Source organism: Dipodomys spectabilis, unplaced genomic scaffold (genome assembly GCF_019054845.1).
Source record: "Dipodomys spectabilis isolate Male_0828 unplaced genomic scaffold, ASM1905484v1 ptg000230l, whole genome shotgun sequence".
NCBI classification, from domain to species: domain Eukaryota; kingdom Metazoa; phylum Chordata; class Mammalia; order Rodentia; family Heteromyidae; genus Dipodomys; species Dipodomys spectabilis.
The window spans coordinates 1,924,363-1,942,464 of NW_024870907.1; the positions used below are offsets into that span (position 1 = coordinate 1,924,363).

An 18,102-nucleotide genomic window follows, 5' to 3' on the forward strand; every position below is an offset into this window, starting at 1 on the left:
TTGTTTTCTCCTTTTCTCTCTGGCCAGAATTCCTCTTTGAGCATCTTTCTTCTTCCAGTGAAGTGCTTGTCTGGTCTACCTACAACTGCTTGATACTCCTGACAGAAGAACCACTCTTCTTTTCCAAGTGCCATACAGTATATGGTTGGTAGTACAGGTCCTGTGCTATCTCCCAGTGTTCTGGATAGCAATTTAGGGTTGGGCAGCAGTGATGAGTGGTGGGCTTCCTTGGGGAAGGAGTGCTGGGCCTGGTTATTCCTGTCAGCTCAAACTCAATACCAGGTTTTTTATGTAAGCATTGATATCCATATAGTTCTGCTTTTACTGGTTAGCAGAAACGTATACATTTAGACTTTAGCAAGGGAAGAACATGCCTATTAGCTACTAAATGAATTCCAGTTGATACTCAGCTTTGGCTTCAGTTCTATGATGCCCTTATCTGTCTATACAATAGTCTCTGAATTTTGTTAATTTATACTTGTCTATCCAATAGTCTCTAAATTTTGTTAATTTATCCTTCAAAGTCTCCTGAAATCATTCATATTGATGATCAAATATGGATTTTTTAGACTAGAAACTGATTCATTTTGTATTTATTCTATGTTCCTAATCTGTACCAGGCATCAAACCTGGAGATTTAGAAATATGTATAATACGTTCCTTGCTCCCAGCAACAGGAAATTTTAAATTAGCTGATTTGTGTTGGCCTAAAGGGAAGCAGGAAATGCTCTGGGGAAGTTCACAGCTTTGCCCCAGTGGATCAAGGAAGGCTTCCTGAGAGGAGCAGAGGTTCAACCTGATTTGTCAAGGGAGACTAGGAGTATGCTGAATGGGTAAAATGTGGACTGGTCAGTTGATGATCCCTATATACCTCATGTGACTAGGTGGTAGCTGGGCTAGTATAGGGGACAGAGGAGACAGGAATCAGATGAGGGCCTGCCCTTGAAGATCTGTCATGTCTCATCAGCTAAGTCTTGTTAGTGTTACTCCATGAGGGGTCTCCCAGCTGGAACTGTAGAACACTGATCGTTGGCCTGTGTCATGTCATCCTGAGGTAGGGATCGAGGCAGTGGTCAGGAGCCTTCAAGAAAGCTTGAAGATGACCAACACAGAGTTGCATAAGCAGGGTCTGCTGCTCTTTGCTGAAATTCTGACTCGGTGAGCAAAATGGTGGGACATCAGACTATTAAAGGGAAATTGAGCTGGTATTCCTAGTGAGGCTAGGATAGGAGTTTACCCATTTGCTTCTCATCTACAATTTCCTAGGCAACCAGAAGAGATCAGGCTGTTCACAAGTTCAGCTTTGTGTGGAGATGCTGGCCGTGCCCTCCAAGAGGCAGTGGGCAGTCCAGTCCTGGAGGTGGCTACTGAAGCAGTGAAGGCCATTTCTGCTTTCCTGAGGTGGGTGATCCTAGCAGGCTGATCCTTCTCTGGTGTGTACTTTAGAGGCTGTCAAGGACAGGCATCTTCCTAGGATGTTCTTTATGTGCGCGTGCACGCGTGTGTGTATGTAATTTTCCTTTGCCTTTTTCTGGTAAGAATTCTTGTGATGATATTCAGGGCCAAGATGGATAATATGGGATAATCTTATCTCAAAATAATTTTCACATACGCATGAAAACTTTACCAGGTTTTAGGCATAAAGACCTGACAACTTGAGTATCAACAGTCTCACTATGTTTCCCTGAGCTCCAGGCTACATTTCCAACTTCTCAGGGCCCTGCTTATGTTTTCGCTTAGATAGCGGGAACACAGTCCTGCTTATATTTTAGCTTAGATTTTTAAACTCCAGAACTTTGAGAAAATAAGCTGCCATTGTTTTAAGCCACTCAGTTTGAAGTAATTTATGATAGCAAGCCTAGGCAACCGGTAGCTACTTAAGTAACTACACAACATTTTTTTATTTGGTATCAATTCACAAATTCATCTGTATAAATTAAGTGGCCTCTTGGAGCTAACAATTAGACTAGTAAATGACTCTTGTCTCCACTGAGTCTATATTTATATAAGGGTTTAAATGAATCCTAAGTGTTACCTGTTCTTATTTATTCCATACCCATAATGTTCGCCTCTCTAAAAATAGTTTTCTAGTCTCTTCTTATAATCTCACAGAATAGGGAATTCATGTTTGCTTAGCTAGTTCCCTCTTTTTCTATATAGTTTGGCTCATACTACTAAAATAAAGTCTTGTTCCTAATAACATTTACCTATTGATACTGATTTTCTCTATTGAGGTCACCAAGAGTTAGGTTGTTCTGTCTGACTAGGGATCTTATCACTTATTTGAGAGCAGTGGTCTTTGCACCTCTTGATACACTTTCAGTTCCTCATAGTGCTTCTTTTACCAGGTAGCCCTAGATGGTGAAAACTCCTCTGTATCTTTAATACACTTAGCAACATGGCTGGAGTTTATAAAGATTTGCTAGATATTAGATATTAGGTACTGTGCTGGGGCTAGGAAGGTGGCTCAGTGGTAGAGTGCTTGCCTTGCATGCATGAGTCCCTGGGTTCGATTCCTCAGCACCACATAAGCAGAAAAAGCTGGAAGTGGAGCTGTGGCTCAAGTGATAGAGCACTAGTCTTGAGCTGAAGGACAGTGCCTAGGCCCAGAGTTCAGGCCCTTCGACCAACATAAATAAATAAATAAATAAATGCTGTGCTAAGTACTTGGCACATATTAAGTAATTTGATCCTCAGAATCATGAGGAGAGTGGTATTAATGCTCCTTTCATAGATGAGGAATGGATGAGTACAGATGGTTGAAATATACACAGTCATGAAGCTATATAAAGGTTGCAACTAGGACTTTTTAACCGAATCAGGTCAGTCCAAATCTTATAAGTTAGCATCCTTTCCTCTTTTCTGAAAGCCTGGGAGGATCTTGGGTCTACCTCTCTCTGAGTCCACTCTTGTCTCTCAATGCAGGAAGGACCATCAGAATACACCGCCTGTGCAGTATAGGACACTGCAGGCCTTGCTTGAAGCCATGCTGAGCCGGTGTGTGGAGTTTTCCCAGACTCCACTGAACAGGCGGTCCTTGGTAAGTGCTTCTTCCAGACTCTTTTCTCTAATTCATATTTAGGAAGTTAATGAATACATGGCCAAACACCTACAATTGGATGTTACTTTTTTCCTAACTTCAGCTAAGCAATTTTTCTCTAAGAGAAAACTTGGTTAGTAAATCTGAGGGTATTTGTACTCAAACCTAGCATACATTTTTTTTCATAATGTCATCCAAGAATGTATGATAAACATACTTAAAATATTATTTATGGCTTATGCTTTAGCAACTTAGAATCTGACTGATATGTATTGTCTTGTAATTGTTGGCTTTTAGTATGGGACTTAAAATACTGCCATGGTGAATGCTGATGATGGCTTTCAGGATTAATCTCTTACAACAGGCTAATGTTAACCTGCCTGTAACCTACATATACATACATCTGGTTCTGAGGGATACCGGGTTAAAGTTTCCCCCTCTATTTTTTTTGACTGTCATGGGGCTTGAACTTGGGCCTGGGCACTATCCCTGAGCCTTTTCAACCAAGGCTAGCATTCTACCTCTTTGAGCCACAATGCTACTTCCTCCCCTTCAGTTATTAGAAGACGTACTTGGTTACATCTGCTAGGATATAACCTAGGTTCCCTAAAAAGTTTGGTACATGGGAATGGCAGACAGTGTAAATAGAAGAGTTCTGAAGTAATTCAAGCACAGACTAGGACCCAGAGTCAGATCTTTTTCTTTCTTTTTTTTTTTTTTGTCGGTTGTGGGGCTTGAACTCTGGGCTTAGGTGCTGTCCCTCAGCTCAAGGCACAAAGCTAGTGCTCTACCACTTGAGCCACAGAGTCACTTCTGGTTTTCTGAATGGTTTATTGGAGATAAGAGTCTCATGGAATTTCTTGCCCCAGCTGGCTTTGAACCGGGGTCCTCAGATCTCAGCGTCCAGAGTAGCTAGGATTACAGGCTTGAGCCACTGGGGCTCATCCAGAGTCAGATCTTAACCTATAGATTTCTTTATCCTTACTTCAGGGGCATGCCCGCAGCAGAAATTCAGAGAAAGCCATTATTCGAAGGGGAAAGTTCCTCCAGAGCACTCTGGAAGGATTTAGAAAAGCCTGCAGGTGAGGAGGACTCTGGGGATAAGGCAATAGCTAGGAAGGTAGGGGAGGGAGGTAGTTAGACAAAAGATAAAATTCTAGAAGCAACACTTGATTTCTGATGCTTTACTGCATATTTAGAAGGCTTGGCTGGGGTTGGGGTTGGAGATGTTTGAGGACAGAGTGTTTCAAAAGATTCTCTTTTGGTGATGTCTGCTACTGTGCCATGAGATTGTGTGTTAGTGACCTTTGTTCCTTTTCCCCAATTGCCTCTCATTGTAGCTATTCACTGAGTAAGGTATTATTCACTTAACAGATGTTTGTTGTATCTGCTGTGTAACAGGCAGGCTTAGTGCTAGCCAGAGAGTATAGAAAGTTAAGTTAGAATAACTCTTGTCCCCTGGAGCTTAGAGTCTCTTTGGGAAGAGATAGCTTTGAGTATCTATGTAGAATTTGCTGGGCTGTCGGAATCCAGGAAGGTATTCCAGATAGAGAAAAGCAGCATAAGGAGAGATGTGAAACAGCAGATAACATGGATGTTCGGGGAAGTACACATAGTTGGTTGGAAGAGTCATGTATGATGGGTCAACAGAAGGCTGGAGAGGTACCCAAGGGCCCGATCCTCTCCTAAATGAGATCTCTTAGATTTTCCTCACATATGATGGTGTGAATATATTCTTTGGATCCTGAGCTCAGTCATCTGTAGAATACAGATGACTTAGGTTGTATGAGGTAGTGGATGAACTCACATATTGATTTCTCAGATTGGCTGTGGAATTCCAGAATGAGCCTTTGGCCCAGGAGAATCCCTTTACAGCTCCCAGTGCTGAGAAGGAAGATACCCTGGAGGCTTTTTCAGAATTTCTTCTCAGAGCCTGTGACTCTCTATGTATCCCACTGGTGATGGTGAGTTCCTCTGAGCCACAGTAGCATGAAGCTTGGGAGAAAATTTGAAGATAAGTCAGGCTGACAGGCCCAGGTAGAAACAACTCAGTTGGCCTCAGTGATGTTATTTTTAAGATTTTATTATTGTTACTATAAACGTACAGAAGAATTAAAGTTACATAAAGTGATATTATTTTTGTAACTATTATTTGGTTTAAAAATATGTTTCACTATAAAACTAGTAGATGACTAAAGAAAGTAGAAGTCAGTAACAGTCAAATAATAAATAGGTAATATTTACAATGAGATAATATATTACAATGCCTAATTTTATATTCATTACCTAATTTTATTCTTAAACATGACCCTGGGAGTTGGGTGCTATAATTTTTGTAATATCTTGCTACCTCCCCCTTTAGACTCTCTCCACAACAGGCAAGCATGCTACCACTTGAGCCATACCCCCCAATCTCCTTTTGCTTTTGTTATATTTTCTACTAGAATCTTACTTTTTGCCTGCACTGGCCTGAATCATGATCTTTCTGTTTATACTTCCCATGTAGCTAGCATGAGAGGCACAAACTTTTGTGCCCATATTTTTATTGGTTGAAATGGAACTTTATGAGAATTTTTCCCAGGGCAGCATAGTACTACAATCCTCAGCTAGAATTTCAGACATGATCGCCATACCCCCTATTTAGAAAGCATTTACTTTATAGCAGATCTCATTTGTTTCTGGGAGATAAGTCTTGTTACTCATTTTAGTTTGGAGAAGTGGGGACAGAAGTCTACAGAATAAAGTATCTAGTTTTAGCTTTTAAGTAGCAGGTCTAAACTGTAAAATACAGGTTTGTAACTTCATGTTCTCTAGCTTGTCTTTTGCCCTTCAAGTAAAAGCAGTTAATCTACTGTTGTAAGATTTGATGTCAGTCTTTACTTTTCTTCTTTAGAGACTCATTCCTGGTGGCCTGTATTCTTTCTTGTGTTTTAGACATACTTGGAGCAGGCCACCCATCCAGCTTTAATGGAAACTTTTTTCTCAATTCTGTACAACCTCTTTGTCATCGTTCCTCACATGAAGGAAAGATTCTCCAAGAAGCTTGGTAGGTAGCAGGCAGTGTGGAACCTGGTAGAAAGGTACATACTATACGAAACTAGACTAGGAAGTGGAGCTGTGGCTCAAAGTGGTAGAGAACTGGCCTCGAATAAAAAAGCTCAAGGACAGCACTAAAACCCTGAGTTCAAGCTCCGTGACCAACAAATAAAAATAAAAATAGGGGCTGGGAAGGTGGCTCAATTGTAGAGTGCTTACTTCACATGCATGAGGCCCTGGGTTCGATTCCTCAGCACCACATAAGCAGAAAAAGCTGGAAGTGGCGCTGTGGCTCAAGTGGTAGAGCGCTAGTCTTAAGCTGAAGAGCTGAGGGACAGTGCCCAGGCCCAGAGTTCAGGCCCCATGACCAGCAAAAAAATAAAAATAAAAAAAATAGAAAAAAATAGACTGGACAACTCAAAAAAAAGCAGAAGCCATAGCATAGGATAGGCATTTTTATATTTGTTAGAATCTGTACCATTCTTTGTTCAGCATTCAGAAGAGGGAAAATATCCAGCACTCAAAACTCTTTAAAGGCAGTTCTGCATTAATACTTCTCTGTCCAAGAAGAGTTTAGGAGATTCCAATGCAGCACCCATGATACATTCCCTTTTCCATTACTTACTTTTTTTTTTTTTTTTTGGTTGTGGGGCTTGAACTCTGGGCCTGGGCACTATCCCTCAGCTCTTCACTTCAAGGCTAATGTTCTACCACTTGAACCACAGTGCCACTTCCGGTTTTTCTGAGTAGTTTATTGGAGATAAGAGTCTCGTATACTTTCCTACCCGGGCTTGCTTTGAACCATGATCCTCAGATCTCAGCCTCCTGCCTGAGTAGCTAGGATTACAAGCGTGAGTCACTGGCACCCGGCTTTTTGTTGGTTTTTGTTTTAACTGAGAGGTGGCTCACTGGAGAAGGATTTGATCTAAGAGGCAGTGGACCATGGGCTCATTTTGGGTCAGGGTCAGTGCAAGATGCCTGTAAGATGTCCCAGCAGAGATGTTAGGTGAATTGTTTACTATGTGTCAGATGTAGGGAGTGATCTGGTCTTTAGCCATAGGTATAGATATCTGCAGGATCCAGCCTTCCATTCACTCAGCAGATATTTATTGAGTACCTGCTGTATGCAAGGCTGTCATAGGGATGTGAATATGTCAGTGAATAAGACACAGCCCTGCTCTTACGGGGCTGACCCTCTAGTTAGGAGCTGGTAGGATTCCTCAGGAATGAATTCATTAACGATGAGATGGTTAAAGGGGCCAAGGAAAACTCAGGAGGAACATTTTATGCTCAGGAGGAAGGGATACTAAAAGATACATGGAAGAAGCAGTTGAAGAGAAGCCATAAGAGTATGATATTAGGGAAACCAAATGAAGTGACTTTGCTAGCTTAGGGAATAGACAGAGGAGAAGTCAATACATCCTGGAGGTCAAGTGAGATGAAGTTTAAAAATGTTCACTAGAGTTGGCATCACAGAGGCTCTTGACTTCCTTAGCTGCAGTCATTGCTGTGGTGTGGCTGGATAGAAGCTACACCACAGTAGGTTGCAGAATGCGTGTCAGCTAAGGCAGCAGAAAAAGGCTGGACAACTCTGGATAGGTTTGATGAGAAATAGTGGGTAGGGGAGTTGGGAAGGGTTTTTCTGTTCTATAAAACTGAGAACATAGAAGTGGTGCTGTGGCTCAAGTGGTAGAATGCGCTCCTTGAGCTGAAAAGTTCAGGGACAGTGCCCAGGACCAGAGCTCAAACCTTACAACCAAAATAATAATAATAATAATAATAACATATTATTATTATATTATAATAAAATAATAATAATAATAAAACATTCCAAACTGTAGCTCAATATAAGAAAAAAAACTGAGAACACTTATCCTGATTAGCTACTCACAACAAGAGTAGTAGATACACTGTTGTTGGTCTATGTGAGTTAGAATTCTTGTCCATACTTATGGACATTGGGGAAATTAATTTTCTTTTTTTTGGGGGGGGGTCCAGTCGTGGGGCCTGAACTCTGGGCCTGAGCGCTGTCCCTCAGCTCTTCAGCTCAGGGCTAGCGCTCTACCACTTGAGCCACAGAGCCACTTCCGGCTTTTTTCTTTTTTCTTATGTGGTGCTGAGGAATCAAACCCAGGGCCTCAGGCATGCAAGGCAAGCGCTCTACCACTGAGCCAACTTCCCAGCCCGGAAATTAATTTTCTTATCTCCAATGCCTTCAGCCACGATATCGTGATAAGAATTCAATGAGATAACGTATATAGATCTGACATACATTATTTTTCCTTCCAATATTCTTCCTGATGTCATACTTCAAGATTCAAGAGGGTTCAGTTTTGGGGTACCAGATGTGATATGTAGAAGTGTGGATTTCTAAGGGTCAGTAGTGGGGAAGTGAAAGAGAAATCTATAGGGAGACCTATGTAGCATAAAGCCAGGTAGAACATTCTCAGGGAAGAGGGAAGAGGAAAGCAGGCACTGCTGGTCAAGAGAGGGAGGTCCTAGAGATACTCTTGTAGGAATTCTGGATCCCCCAGAGACGGTCAAGATCTGTTCCAGAAGGCAAGTAGGGACCTTTCCTTGGGGAGTTAAAAATTAGGATTGCTGGGCTGGGAATGTGGCTTAGTGGTAAGTGCTTGCCTAGCATGCATGAAGCCTTGGGTTCGATTGCACATAAACAGAAAAAGCCAGAAGTGGTGCTGTGGCTCAAGTGGTAGAGTGCTAGCCTTCAGCAAAAGAAGCTCCGGGACAGTGCACAGGTCCTGAGTTCGAGCCCCAGGACTGGAAAAAAAAAACAGGCCTGGTGCCAGTGGCTCACACCTGTAATCCTAGCTACTCAGGAGGCCGAGATCTGAGGATCGCAGTTCAAAGCCAGCCTGGGCAGGAAAGACCATGAGACTCCTATCTCCAATAAACCACTAGAAAACCAGAAGTGGCGCTATAGCTCCAGTGGTAGAACGCTCACCTTGAGCTGAAGAGCTGAGGGACAGTGCCCAGGCCCAGAGTTCAAGCCCCATGACTGACCAAAAAAAAAAAAAGGATTGCTGTACATCCTGAGGGATTAATTCTCTGCCAGAAGCTTTAGCTTCTCACATAAAATTAGATGATCCCAACATTAGCGCTGGTGAAGTAGGGGCTCCTGATACCTACCTGTCTAGGATCCTGCTTTTATAGGGGCCTGAGGCATGTAGATCAGAGGTGAGTATTGGCCATCTTAGTGGGGAGATTGGGAACATCCAGGTAGTGGAGGGGCCAGACAAGGTCACCATTCTAGGCAATGCTGTTTGTCAGATCTCTGGTGTTAGTACCTATCACAGATAGGGATAAAGCACTGATGACTCCTGTTCTTCCTGACTCTGAAATGGTGTTCCTTTCTAAAAAAAACTGGTAGAAAGGATAAAAGTAGAAGGCTGTCCTTCTTGGGGGACTGTACCAGACTGTTGTAGAAGATAATTAAGAAGAGGAAATGAACATTTTTTTATCCAACACACTGAGCTAAGCCTTTGTTAGATGTATCTGCTCATTTATCTTAGGTTTATAACAGATGTCAAAACAGAGTCTCAGAGAAGTTAAATAACCTTTCACAGGTCATACTACTGGAGAGTGATGAAGCACATTTTGAATAGGTCTGTGCAATTCTGAAACCAGTGTTTATACTAAGACTTGGGAATCTCTTTAACAAGTCTAGTTTAATTCACTCTGCCTTTTTTCCACTTGTCTTAAGCTTCCTCATGCTTCATACAACTTACCCTGGAGCTGAAGGCCAAGTTCTACATTGGCTCTAGGTATGTATGGTTCCAAGTACGATTAAATACCAGGGGATAAGAGTCTTTTTATTTTATTTTTTTTGAGACAGTGTTTGAGACTGGCTTCAAACTTGTGATCCTTTTTCTTCAGCTTCTCAAGTGCTAGGGTTATAGATGTGAACCGCCAGCATTGTTCTCGATTGGACAAGTGGAAATTTCTGGCTAGTGTTTGAGTCATGGACTCTGGTATGGTTGACAGTGTCAGCATTGTCTAGCCACTGATGTATGAGCTGGTGGTACTTACGTTGGTTGAATTTTGTCTGTTCTGGTAAGGCTATCATTCCAGGTGATGTATGAATGGCCACCTGTCACATCAAAATGAAAAGGGTTCCCAGAGATCATTTGTCTAACTTCTTATTTAAATGGGGGAAAACTAAGGCTTCAAGATCAGGAATAAAATATTCATCAAGTTACCATTGCTCCTAGTCCAATGATTTCAGGGTGAAACTTTCATTCAAAGTATAAGTCACTGCCTCAGTGTCTGTCCATTTGTTTCTAGAGCAGCCTTCTGTACAGTCTCATTCATGATTTGTCAGTCACAGGGCTTGAATTCTGGGCCTGGGCGCTGTCCCTTAGCTCTTCAGCTCAAGGCTAGCGTTCTACCATTTGAGCCACAGCACCACTTCTGGTTTTCTGAGTGGTTTATTGGAGATAAGAGTCTCATGGACTTTTCCTGCCCAGGCTGGCTTTGAACCTCGATCCTCAGATCTCAGCCTCTTGAGTAGCTAGGATTACAGGCATGAGCCACTGGTACCCTGCTAAGATATTCATTTTTTTTAACTCAGGGCCTAGTCATTGTTCCATGGCTTTTTTGCTAGAGGCTGGTACACTACCGTTTGAGCAACAACTCTACTTCTAGTAATTTTGGCACTTTTTAGAGATAAGAGTCTTGTGGAATTTCCTGCCCAAGCTGGCTTTGAACTGTGATCCTCAGATATCAGCCTCCAGAGTAGCTAGGATTACAGGCATGAGCCACCAGTTCCTGGCTGGAAACTCATTTTTATTGTCCACATCCTACAAACAAGTGTGGCTATCCTTCCACAGTTCCAAATAGAATATCCAACATTCAAGAGAGGATTCCAGAATCCATCTGGATTCAAATTAGAAATTTTATTTTATTTATTTATTTATTTTGTCGGTCGTGGGGCTTGAACTCTGGGCCTGGGCGCTGTCCCTCAGCTCTTCAGCTCAAGGCAAGCGCTCTACCGCTTGAGCTACAGCACCACTTCCGGTTTTCTGGTCGTTTATTGGAGATAGGAGTCTCACGGTCTCTCCTGCCCGGGCTGGCTTTGAACCGCGATCCTCAGATCTCAGCCTCCTGAGTAGCTAGGATTACAGGCGTGAGCCACCAGCGCCCGGCCAAATTAGAAATTTTAGAAGTTTGTATAATTATAATTATTATTTGATGGTACTAAGGTTTAAGTTTAGAACCTTGAGAGGAGGCCCAGCAATGGAGGGACAAAGGGTGACAAGCGCAACAGTGGTACTCAGTAGATACAACATGTGGGTGAGGTTGGGAGGAGGAAGCAGGTTGAAAACAAAGGAAGTGGTGACATTGCTTAAAAAGAAGTGTACTCCCTACCTGTCTTATGAAATGATAACCCCTCTGTACATTACCTTAATAATAACAATTAAAAAATTATGCTGAGTGCTGGTGTTTCATGCCTGTAATCCTATCTACTTAGGATGTTGACATCTGAGGGTTGCAGTTCAAAGCCAGCCCAAGCAGGAAAATATATGAGTCTTTTATCTCCAGTTAACCACCAAAAAACCAGAAGTGGAGTTGTGGTTCAAAATGATAGGGCATTAACTTTGAACAAAAGAGCTCAGGGGTAGGACTGAGTTAAAGCCTCATGACTGACCAAAATAATAATAATAACAATAACAATAATAAATAATTAAAATTAACTTAGGACCTTCACTTAGCTAGACAGATACTGTACCACTAGAGCCACTCCTATCTCTTCTCTTCCTTTTTTTAAATTTTATTTATTTTTCAGGTGGGGTCTTGAATTTTTTTCCCAGGGCTGCCCTCAGACCCCAATCCTGGTACTTCTGGCCTCCTGCATAGCTGGGATTATAGGCATGTAGTACAGGTGTGATTTCATTAACGTTTTGCCTGGGCTATCTTCAAATTTGCATTCTCCTGATCTCTATCTCCTAAATAGCTGGGATTACAGGAGTGAGCTGCTGTGCCTGGCTAGAGTCCTATTTTTCTATTACTCCTCAACCCTCTCCTGGCCCAAGGACATTAAAAAAATTAATTATTAAGTAGTTGTGCATAGAGGGTACGATTCCATAAATTAGGTTATGAGTACAATAAATTTTGACTTATGTCACCCCTTCCATTGTTTTCCCCCATAAATCTCCTTTCACTCCTGCCCTCAAGTTACAGTGTTCAGTTTTTACATAATGTATATTGAATATATAATGACTGCATTTGATCACCCTCCATCCCTCCATTCATGTGTCCCTCCATTGTCTTCCCCCCAAAAAATGCCCCCAAACATGTTTCTGCTTCCTGGTATTCATTTTGTTCAACAGTTCACTAGTTGTTAAGAGGAGTTATGTCTTTGGATTCCTCCTCTAAATGTGTATCATCCTTTTAGTCTGTATGTATATGTTATCATGTATGTTTGTATTTTAGATCTAGCTTCTATATATGAGAGAAAACCTGCTGTTTGTCTCTCTCAGCCCGACTTACTTCACTTAACATAATTTTTTTCCCAAGGGCATTTTTTTGTTTGTATGTTTAGTAGCCTGCCTTGATTTATTTTTTCAATGTTTTAGTAAATTTATATAGTTTGAGTGCCTCCGTTATAACTATGGGCAGCAGTTTCTATACTGATTTTTCATAACTGCCTTAGTGCCTACTGTAGTGTGACCATATTATAACTTCACAGGGTTCTGGCACAAAACAATGCCTTCAGGCACATGGCAGGGACAGTGCTATCTGAGCCAAAGAATCAACACTGTCTTTTGTTTTATCTTCTCTCAGTGATTCAAGCCTAAATCAAGTATGTTCCAGTTTCCTCTACTATATGTGCCTTAACCTCCTTTCAGCTCCAGAGAAGACAAGACCACCTTCCCAAGAAGGTGAGATCATATCGTTTGTCCATTCACAAGGCTGATAGCAGTCTTTAGAGGCTGATAGCAGTCTTTAGGCGCTGATGCATAATGAATCCATACAGTAATAAAATCTCATTGCTTGAAGTTGCCCAAAGGAATCATGGAATCATGGAATTATAGGCTGATACCTAAGGAGATAACAGAATCAAAAAAATATGGAATCTAAGCTTCAGGAACCTACATGACTTTCCCTATTTGTTCTTTTATGAAACAGATTTCTTAAGAAATGTAGGAATCTTTGCCTTCAGGATAAAATCCAAGTTTCTTTTTCTTTGGGCTTTGGTTTGAGGTAAGGTCTTTCTATGTATTCCAGGCTGTCCTCAAATTTGTGATCTTCTTGCCTCAGCCTCCTAAACCCTGGGGTTATATGCACATATTACCATACCTAGCTAAAAATCTTATGTTTTTTTTCTTTTTGTGCGTAGTGGGACTTGATCTCAGAGCCTTACACTATTGCTTGGCATTTTAACTCAGGGCTCACATTCCACCACTTGATTCATACATACCTCCACTTTCAAAAATCTAAATTTTTTAAACCAGCATTTAATGTTTTTCACAGTACAGCTGAATTATATCACATAATTCCATACTCCTGGCTCATCATATTTGTTTACTAACTATTCAGTCACATGGAAGAAAAACATCACTGTATCCTCTCATGCTTCTTGGCATCTAAACACCTTGCTTCCTGTCTCTTGTACTTCTTTCTCTTCTCTACCTGTTTTCTGCTCACCACTATAATTCCCCTTTGAACTTCCCCTCCCCACCTCAGGTGACTTAAGTCACTTCTTCCATACTGGAGCATGGCTCTGATTATATGCCCTGCAATTATCTGATTGCAGGTGGGAAGAGAGATAGGACCTGAGCTCAGCCTGGGCTAGAATGAATATACATACACCAAATTAATGAATTGTATCCATGTCCTTTTACATGATAACTTTAGTCTCTCCTTGCAGGCTGAAAACTGCATAAAGGAAAGGGAATGAACCTCTGATGTTCTCTATACTGCATGTATGCGGTATTCTTCATGTAGTAGCTCTCATGTGCTCCTTACTTACATTTTTGTGTTCTCTGTATGGTCTCCCCCTGCTGTGTCCTCCCAGAACTCTCTGCAGTATCTGAGCTCCTGCAGTATGGTCTGCCCCAGATAAGCAGCAGGACCCCTGAAAACCTTGCCTTCCTATCTGATCGTCAATATGTGGAGGAAGCTGCTCGCCAGAGGCAGTACTGCATCCTGATTCTCTTCTACCTGGCCTGTATCTACGAGGACAGGTGGTTGTATGTTCAGAGCTGGTTGTATGTATAAAGGTTCCATTTGTAGCCCAGTTCGGTACAGCGAGCATTTTCGGTACAATGAGATGTCCAGTAAGGCTGAGGCTGAATGCTGGGACACAGAGAGAGTGAGAAATTGGTTGTGTTCTTGAGAGACTTATATCTTGGAAAGGAAGCAGACACAGTGCTGAGTGCAAGAGACCTAGAATGTTAAAAAGTGTTCTTTGATATTTTTGAGGATGTTTGTGCGCAGAAAAGAAAGTAAAAAACACTTTTCCCTCTTTCTTCTCCTTTTCCAGTGTAGGTACTGGGGCTTGAACTCAGGGCCTCACACTCTCACTAAAAAGGCTGACACTCTAACACTTGAGCTATACCTCAACTCTGGCTTTTTGGTGGCTAATTGAAGATAAGATAGAAGATAAAAAAATTCTTATTTAAAAAGTAATATTTATTATGAAAAGCAAAGTAATTGAGTATAAAGCTAAAATGTACATACTGTCGTTAATTATTATTAAATATGTTCCATAAATAATTTGTCAATGCATATACAAGCACATCTACTGTGTGTGTGTGTGTGTGTGTTGTGTGTGTGTGTGTGTGTGTGTGTGTGTGTGTGTTGATCCTAGGCATTGAACTCAAGGATTGAGTGCTGTCCCTAAATTTCTTTGCTCAAGGCGCTAGCACTTTACCATTTGAGTCACAGCTCTAGTTCTAGCTTTTTTTGGAGATAAGAGACTCATAGGCTCTTCTGCCTGGGCTGGCTTTGAAACACGATCCTTAGATCTCAGCCTCCTAAGTAGCTATGATTATAAGCATGAGCCACCAGCACCCAGATTACTGCTTATTTTTTTTTTGGGAGGGGGGGGTCTGGTCGTGGGGCCTGAACTCTGGGCCTGGGCGCTGTCTCTCAGCTGTTCAGCTCAAGGCTAGTGCTGTACCACTTGAGCCACAGCGCCACTTCCGGCTTTTTTCTTTTTTACTTATGTGGTGCTGAGGAATTGAACCCAGGGCCTTAGGCATGCAAGGCAAGCGCTCTACCACTGAGCCACCTTCCCAGCCCTACTCCTTATTTTTAATATACATAATGGGATAGTCCATAAGATCTTCCATATAGTTTTTAACTTAGTAGTGCTCAGTTAAACATTTTTTCTTGCTAGTTTGTGTGTTAGAACTACCTTATTCTTTTGGTACCTACATACTGTTTATATTATGGCCATTTATTATTGGTGGTACTGATGTACCTCATGACTTGCCAGGCAAGTCCACCCCTTGGACCATAATTCCAGCTCATTGTTGCTTTGGTTATTTTTCAATAGGGTCTTATCCTCTTGTCAGCCTGAGACAATGATCCTCCTAATCTCTGCCTCCTGAGTAGCTGGGACCACAGATGTGCACTACTGTGCCTGACTTAAAAAAAATAAACATGCCAGTGTGGGGGGAGAGGAGGGCTGGTAGCACACGCCTGTAATCCTAGCTACTCAGGAGAATGAGATCTGAGGGTCATGGTGCAAAGCCAACCCAGGCAGTAAAGTCCGTGAGATTCTTATCTCCAATAAACCACCAGAAAACCAGAAGTGGTGCTGTGGCTCAAGTGGTAGAGTGCTAGCCTTGAACTGGAGAGCTGAGCAAAAGCATCCAGGCCCAGAGTTCAAGGCCTACAACAGACAAAAATAAAAATAAACACATATTTGGGTGTAACTGCAAAAAATGCAGAAAATTTTCTTATACCTGTTATCTGTTTTCTTCTAATATTAACATGAGCATGGTACCTGTATCAAAACAAAGAAGCAGGGGCTGGGAATGTGGCTTAGTGGTATAATGCTTGCCTAGCATGCTTGAAGCCCTGGGTTCAATTTCTCAGTACAACATAAACAGAAAAAGCCAAGCCGGGCACCGGTGGCTCACACCTGTAATCCTAGCTACTCAGGAGGCTGAGATCTGAGGATCACGGTTCAAAGCCAGCTCAGGCAGGAAAGTCCCTGAGACTCTTATCTCCAATAAACCACTAGAAAACCGGAAGTGGCCCTGTGGCTCAAGTGGTTGAGCACTTGCCTTGAAATGAAGAGCTAAGGGACAGCTCCCAGGCCCAGAGTTCAAGCCCTACAACCAACCAAAAAACAAAACAAAACAAAAAGAGAAAAAGCCAGAAGTAGCACTGTGGTTCAAGAGGTACAGTGCTAGCTTTGAGCAAAAGAAGCTCAGGGACAGTGCCCAGGCCCTGAGGTCAAGCTCAGGACTAGCAAAAAAAAAAAAAAATGAACAAGAACAAAAAAACACAAAGAAGCTAAAATACTGGCTCACAGCTATTAGCTAAACTTGATCGATATCTCACCAGTTACTGCTACTGTCCTCTTTCTGTCTTAGAACATAATCCAAGATACTATACTGTATTTAGTGTTCACCATTTTTTAACTTTTAGTGTTGTTTTTTTTTTTTTTTTGGTTGTGGGACTTGAACTCAGGGCCCGGACACTGACCTTGCGCTCTTTTGCTCAAGATTAGTGCTCTACCACTTTGAACCACAGCTCCACTTCTGGTTTTTCTTGTGGTTAATTGGAGATAAGAATCTCACAGACTTTCCTGCCTAGGCTAGCTTTGAACTGTGATCCTCAGATCTCAGCCTCCTGAGTAGCTAGGATTATGGGCATGAACCATCAGTGCCTGGCCAAAGGTGATTATGATTATAATTATTAAAATTACTTTTAATAGACAAGATATACTCATGAGCTAGTGACCTGGCTCAAGTGGTAAAGTGCCTGCTTGTCTAGGCTTTGAGTTCAAAACTCTAGGTCTACAAATATATAAATAAATATAAACAAATAAAAAGACAATACTTATCTTCAAGGAACTTATTGGTTAGTAGAGAAGATGTTATATATTTGCATGTAGTTTTCATATTCTAACAAAAAAAACTATCATAGAATTCTCCTGCCCTCCTCTTGTTCCAGTATCTGCTTTGAGTATATAAGTCCACACAATTGTCTAATGATAAATATGAGAAGAATGAGATGGACAGCCTGCTAAAGTAGGGCCTTCTGAACCACAAAATAGCTTTCTTTCTTTAACAGTGCTGGCTCAACTCATAGATAAGTGTGACTGAGCAGTCTTGGTCCCACAGCAGTCTTGCACAAGGCCTATATGCGATGTAAATGTATGGCAATGTGTGGAAGTCTATACAGCACATTATATTTATGCATGGAGGCTGTGGGCATGTTTAGGCAGAACAGTAATCTTAGCGACAATGTGGCCAGGCAGGATAGGAGCATTCATTGACCCTGCAGTTCTGCCTTTCTCACTAAAAGATCTCTTTGGTCAACAGGTTTGTCCCAGCTGCACAGTTATTTGAGGCTGTGCAAAGCTTCCTCCTGTCTCTGCAGGACCAGGGTGAGCTTCCACCACCAGTAATCTGCAGAGCCTCTATCTATCTGCTTGCAATCTGCCAAGACAAGGACAGTGTACTGCATGAGGTATGGGTCAGATTACTGGGGCTCTCCTCTTCTGGTACCTTTTTCTGCTAATATTCCTTGGTGGAACATGATAGATAGAAGATAGATAGATAGATAGATAGATAGATAGATACATAGATACATAGATAGATACATAGATACATAGAGAGATACATAGATAGATACATAGAGACGGAAAGAGACAATTGTAGTGTACAGAAGTAGAGAGGAGGAGAGGGCTGATACATACAGAGCGTATATAAGTTAACTAATTCTCTCAACAGTCTTGGGAGGTGGAGATTGTATTTCCATTTCATGGATCAGAAAATGTGAAAGTAACTTTCTCTAGGGCACACAATAAATTGATAGAGGAGCCA

The 18,102-nt window shown here is 41.7% G+C and overlaps 1 protein-coding gene across 1 annotated transcript in view; it reads left to right on the plus strand.

Annotated features, from left to right (window-relative positions):
• Positions 1–1,046: 1,046 nt before the first annotated feature.
• The window catches only part of Mei1 (meiotic double-stranded break formation protein 1), a 41,214-nt gene continuing 24,158 nt past the window's right edge, over positions 1,047–18,102 (plus strand). Inside the window, exons 1-10 of the mRNA XM_042697967.1 lie at positions 1,047–1,158; positions 1,267–1,401; positions 2,926–3,040; positions 4,031–4,122; positions 4,863–5,004; positions 5,975–6,086; positions 9,798–9,858; positions 12,878–12,975; positions 14,112–14,280; positions 17,599–17,746. Coding sequence (XP_042553901.1) covers positions 1,100–1,158; positions 1,267–1,401; positions 2,926–3,040; positions 4,031–4,122; positions 4,863–5,004; positions 5,975–6,086; positions 9,798–9,858; positions 12,878–12,975; positions 14,112–14,280; positions 17,599–17,746 — 1,131 coding nt within the window. The 5' untranslated portion in view covers positions 1,047–1,099. The remainder of the gene's footprint in view (positions 1,159–1,266; positions 1,402–2,925; positions 3,041–4,030; positions 4,123–4,862; positions 5,005–5,974; positions 6,087–9,797; positions 9,859–12,877; positions 12,976–14,111; positions 14,281–17,598; positions 17,747–18,102) is intronic.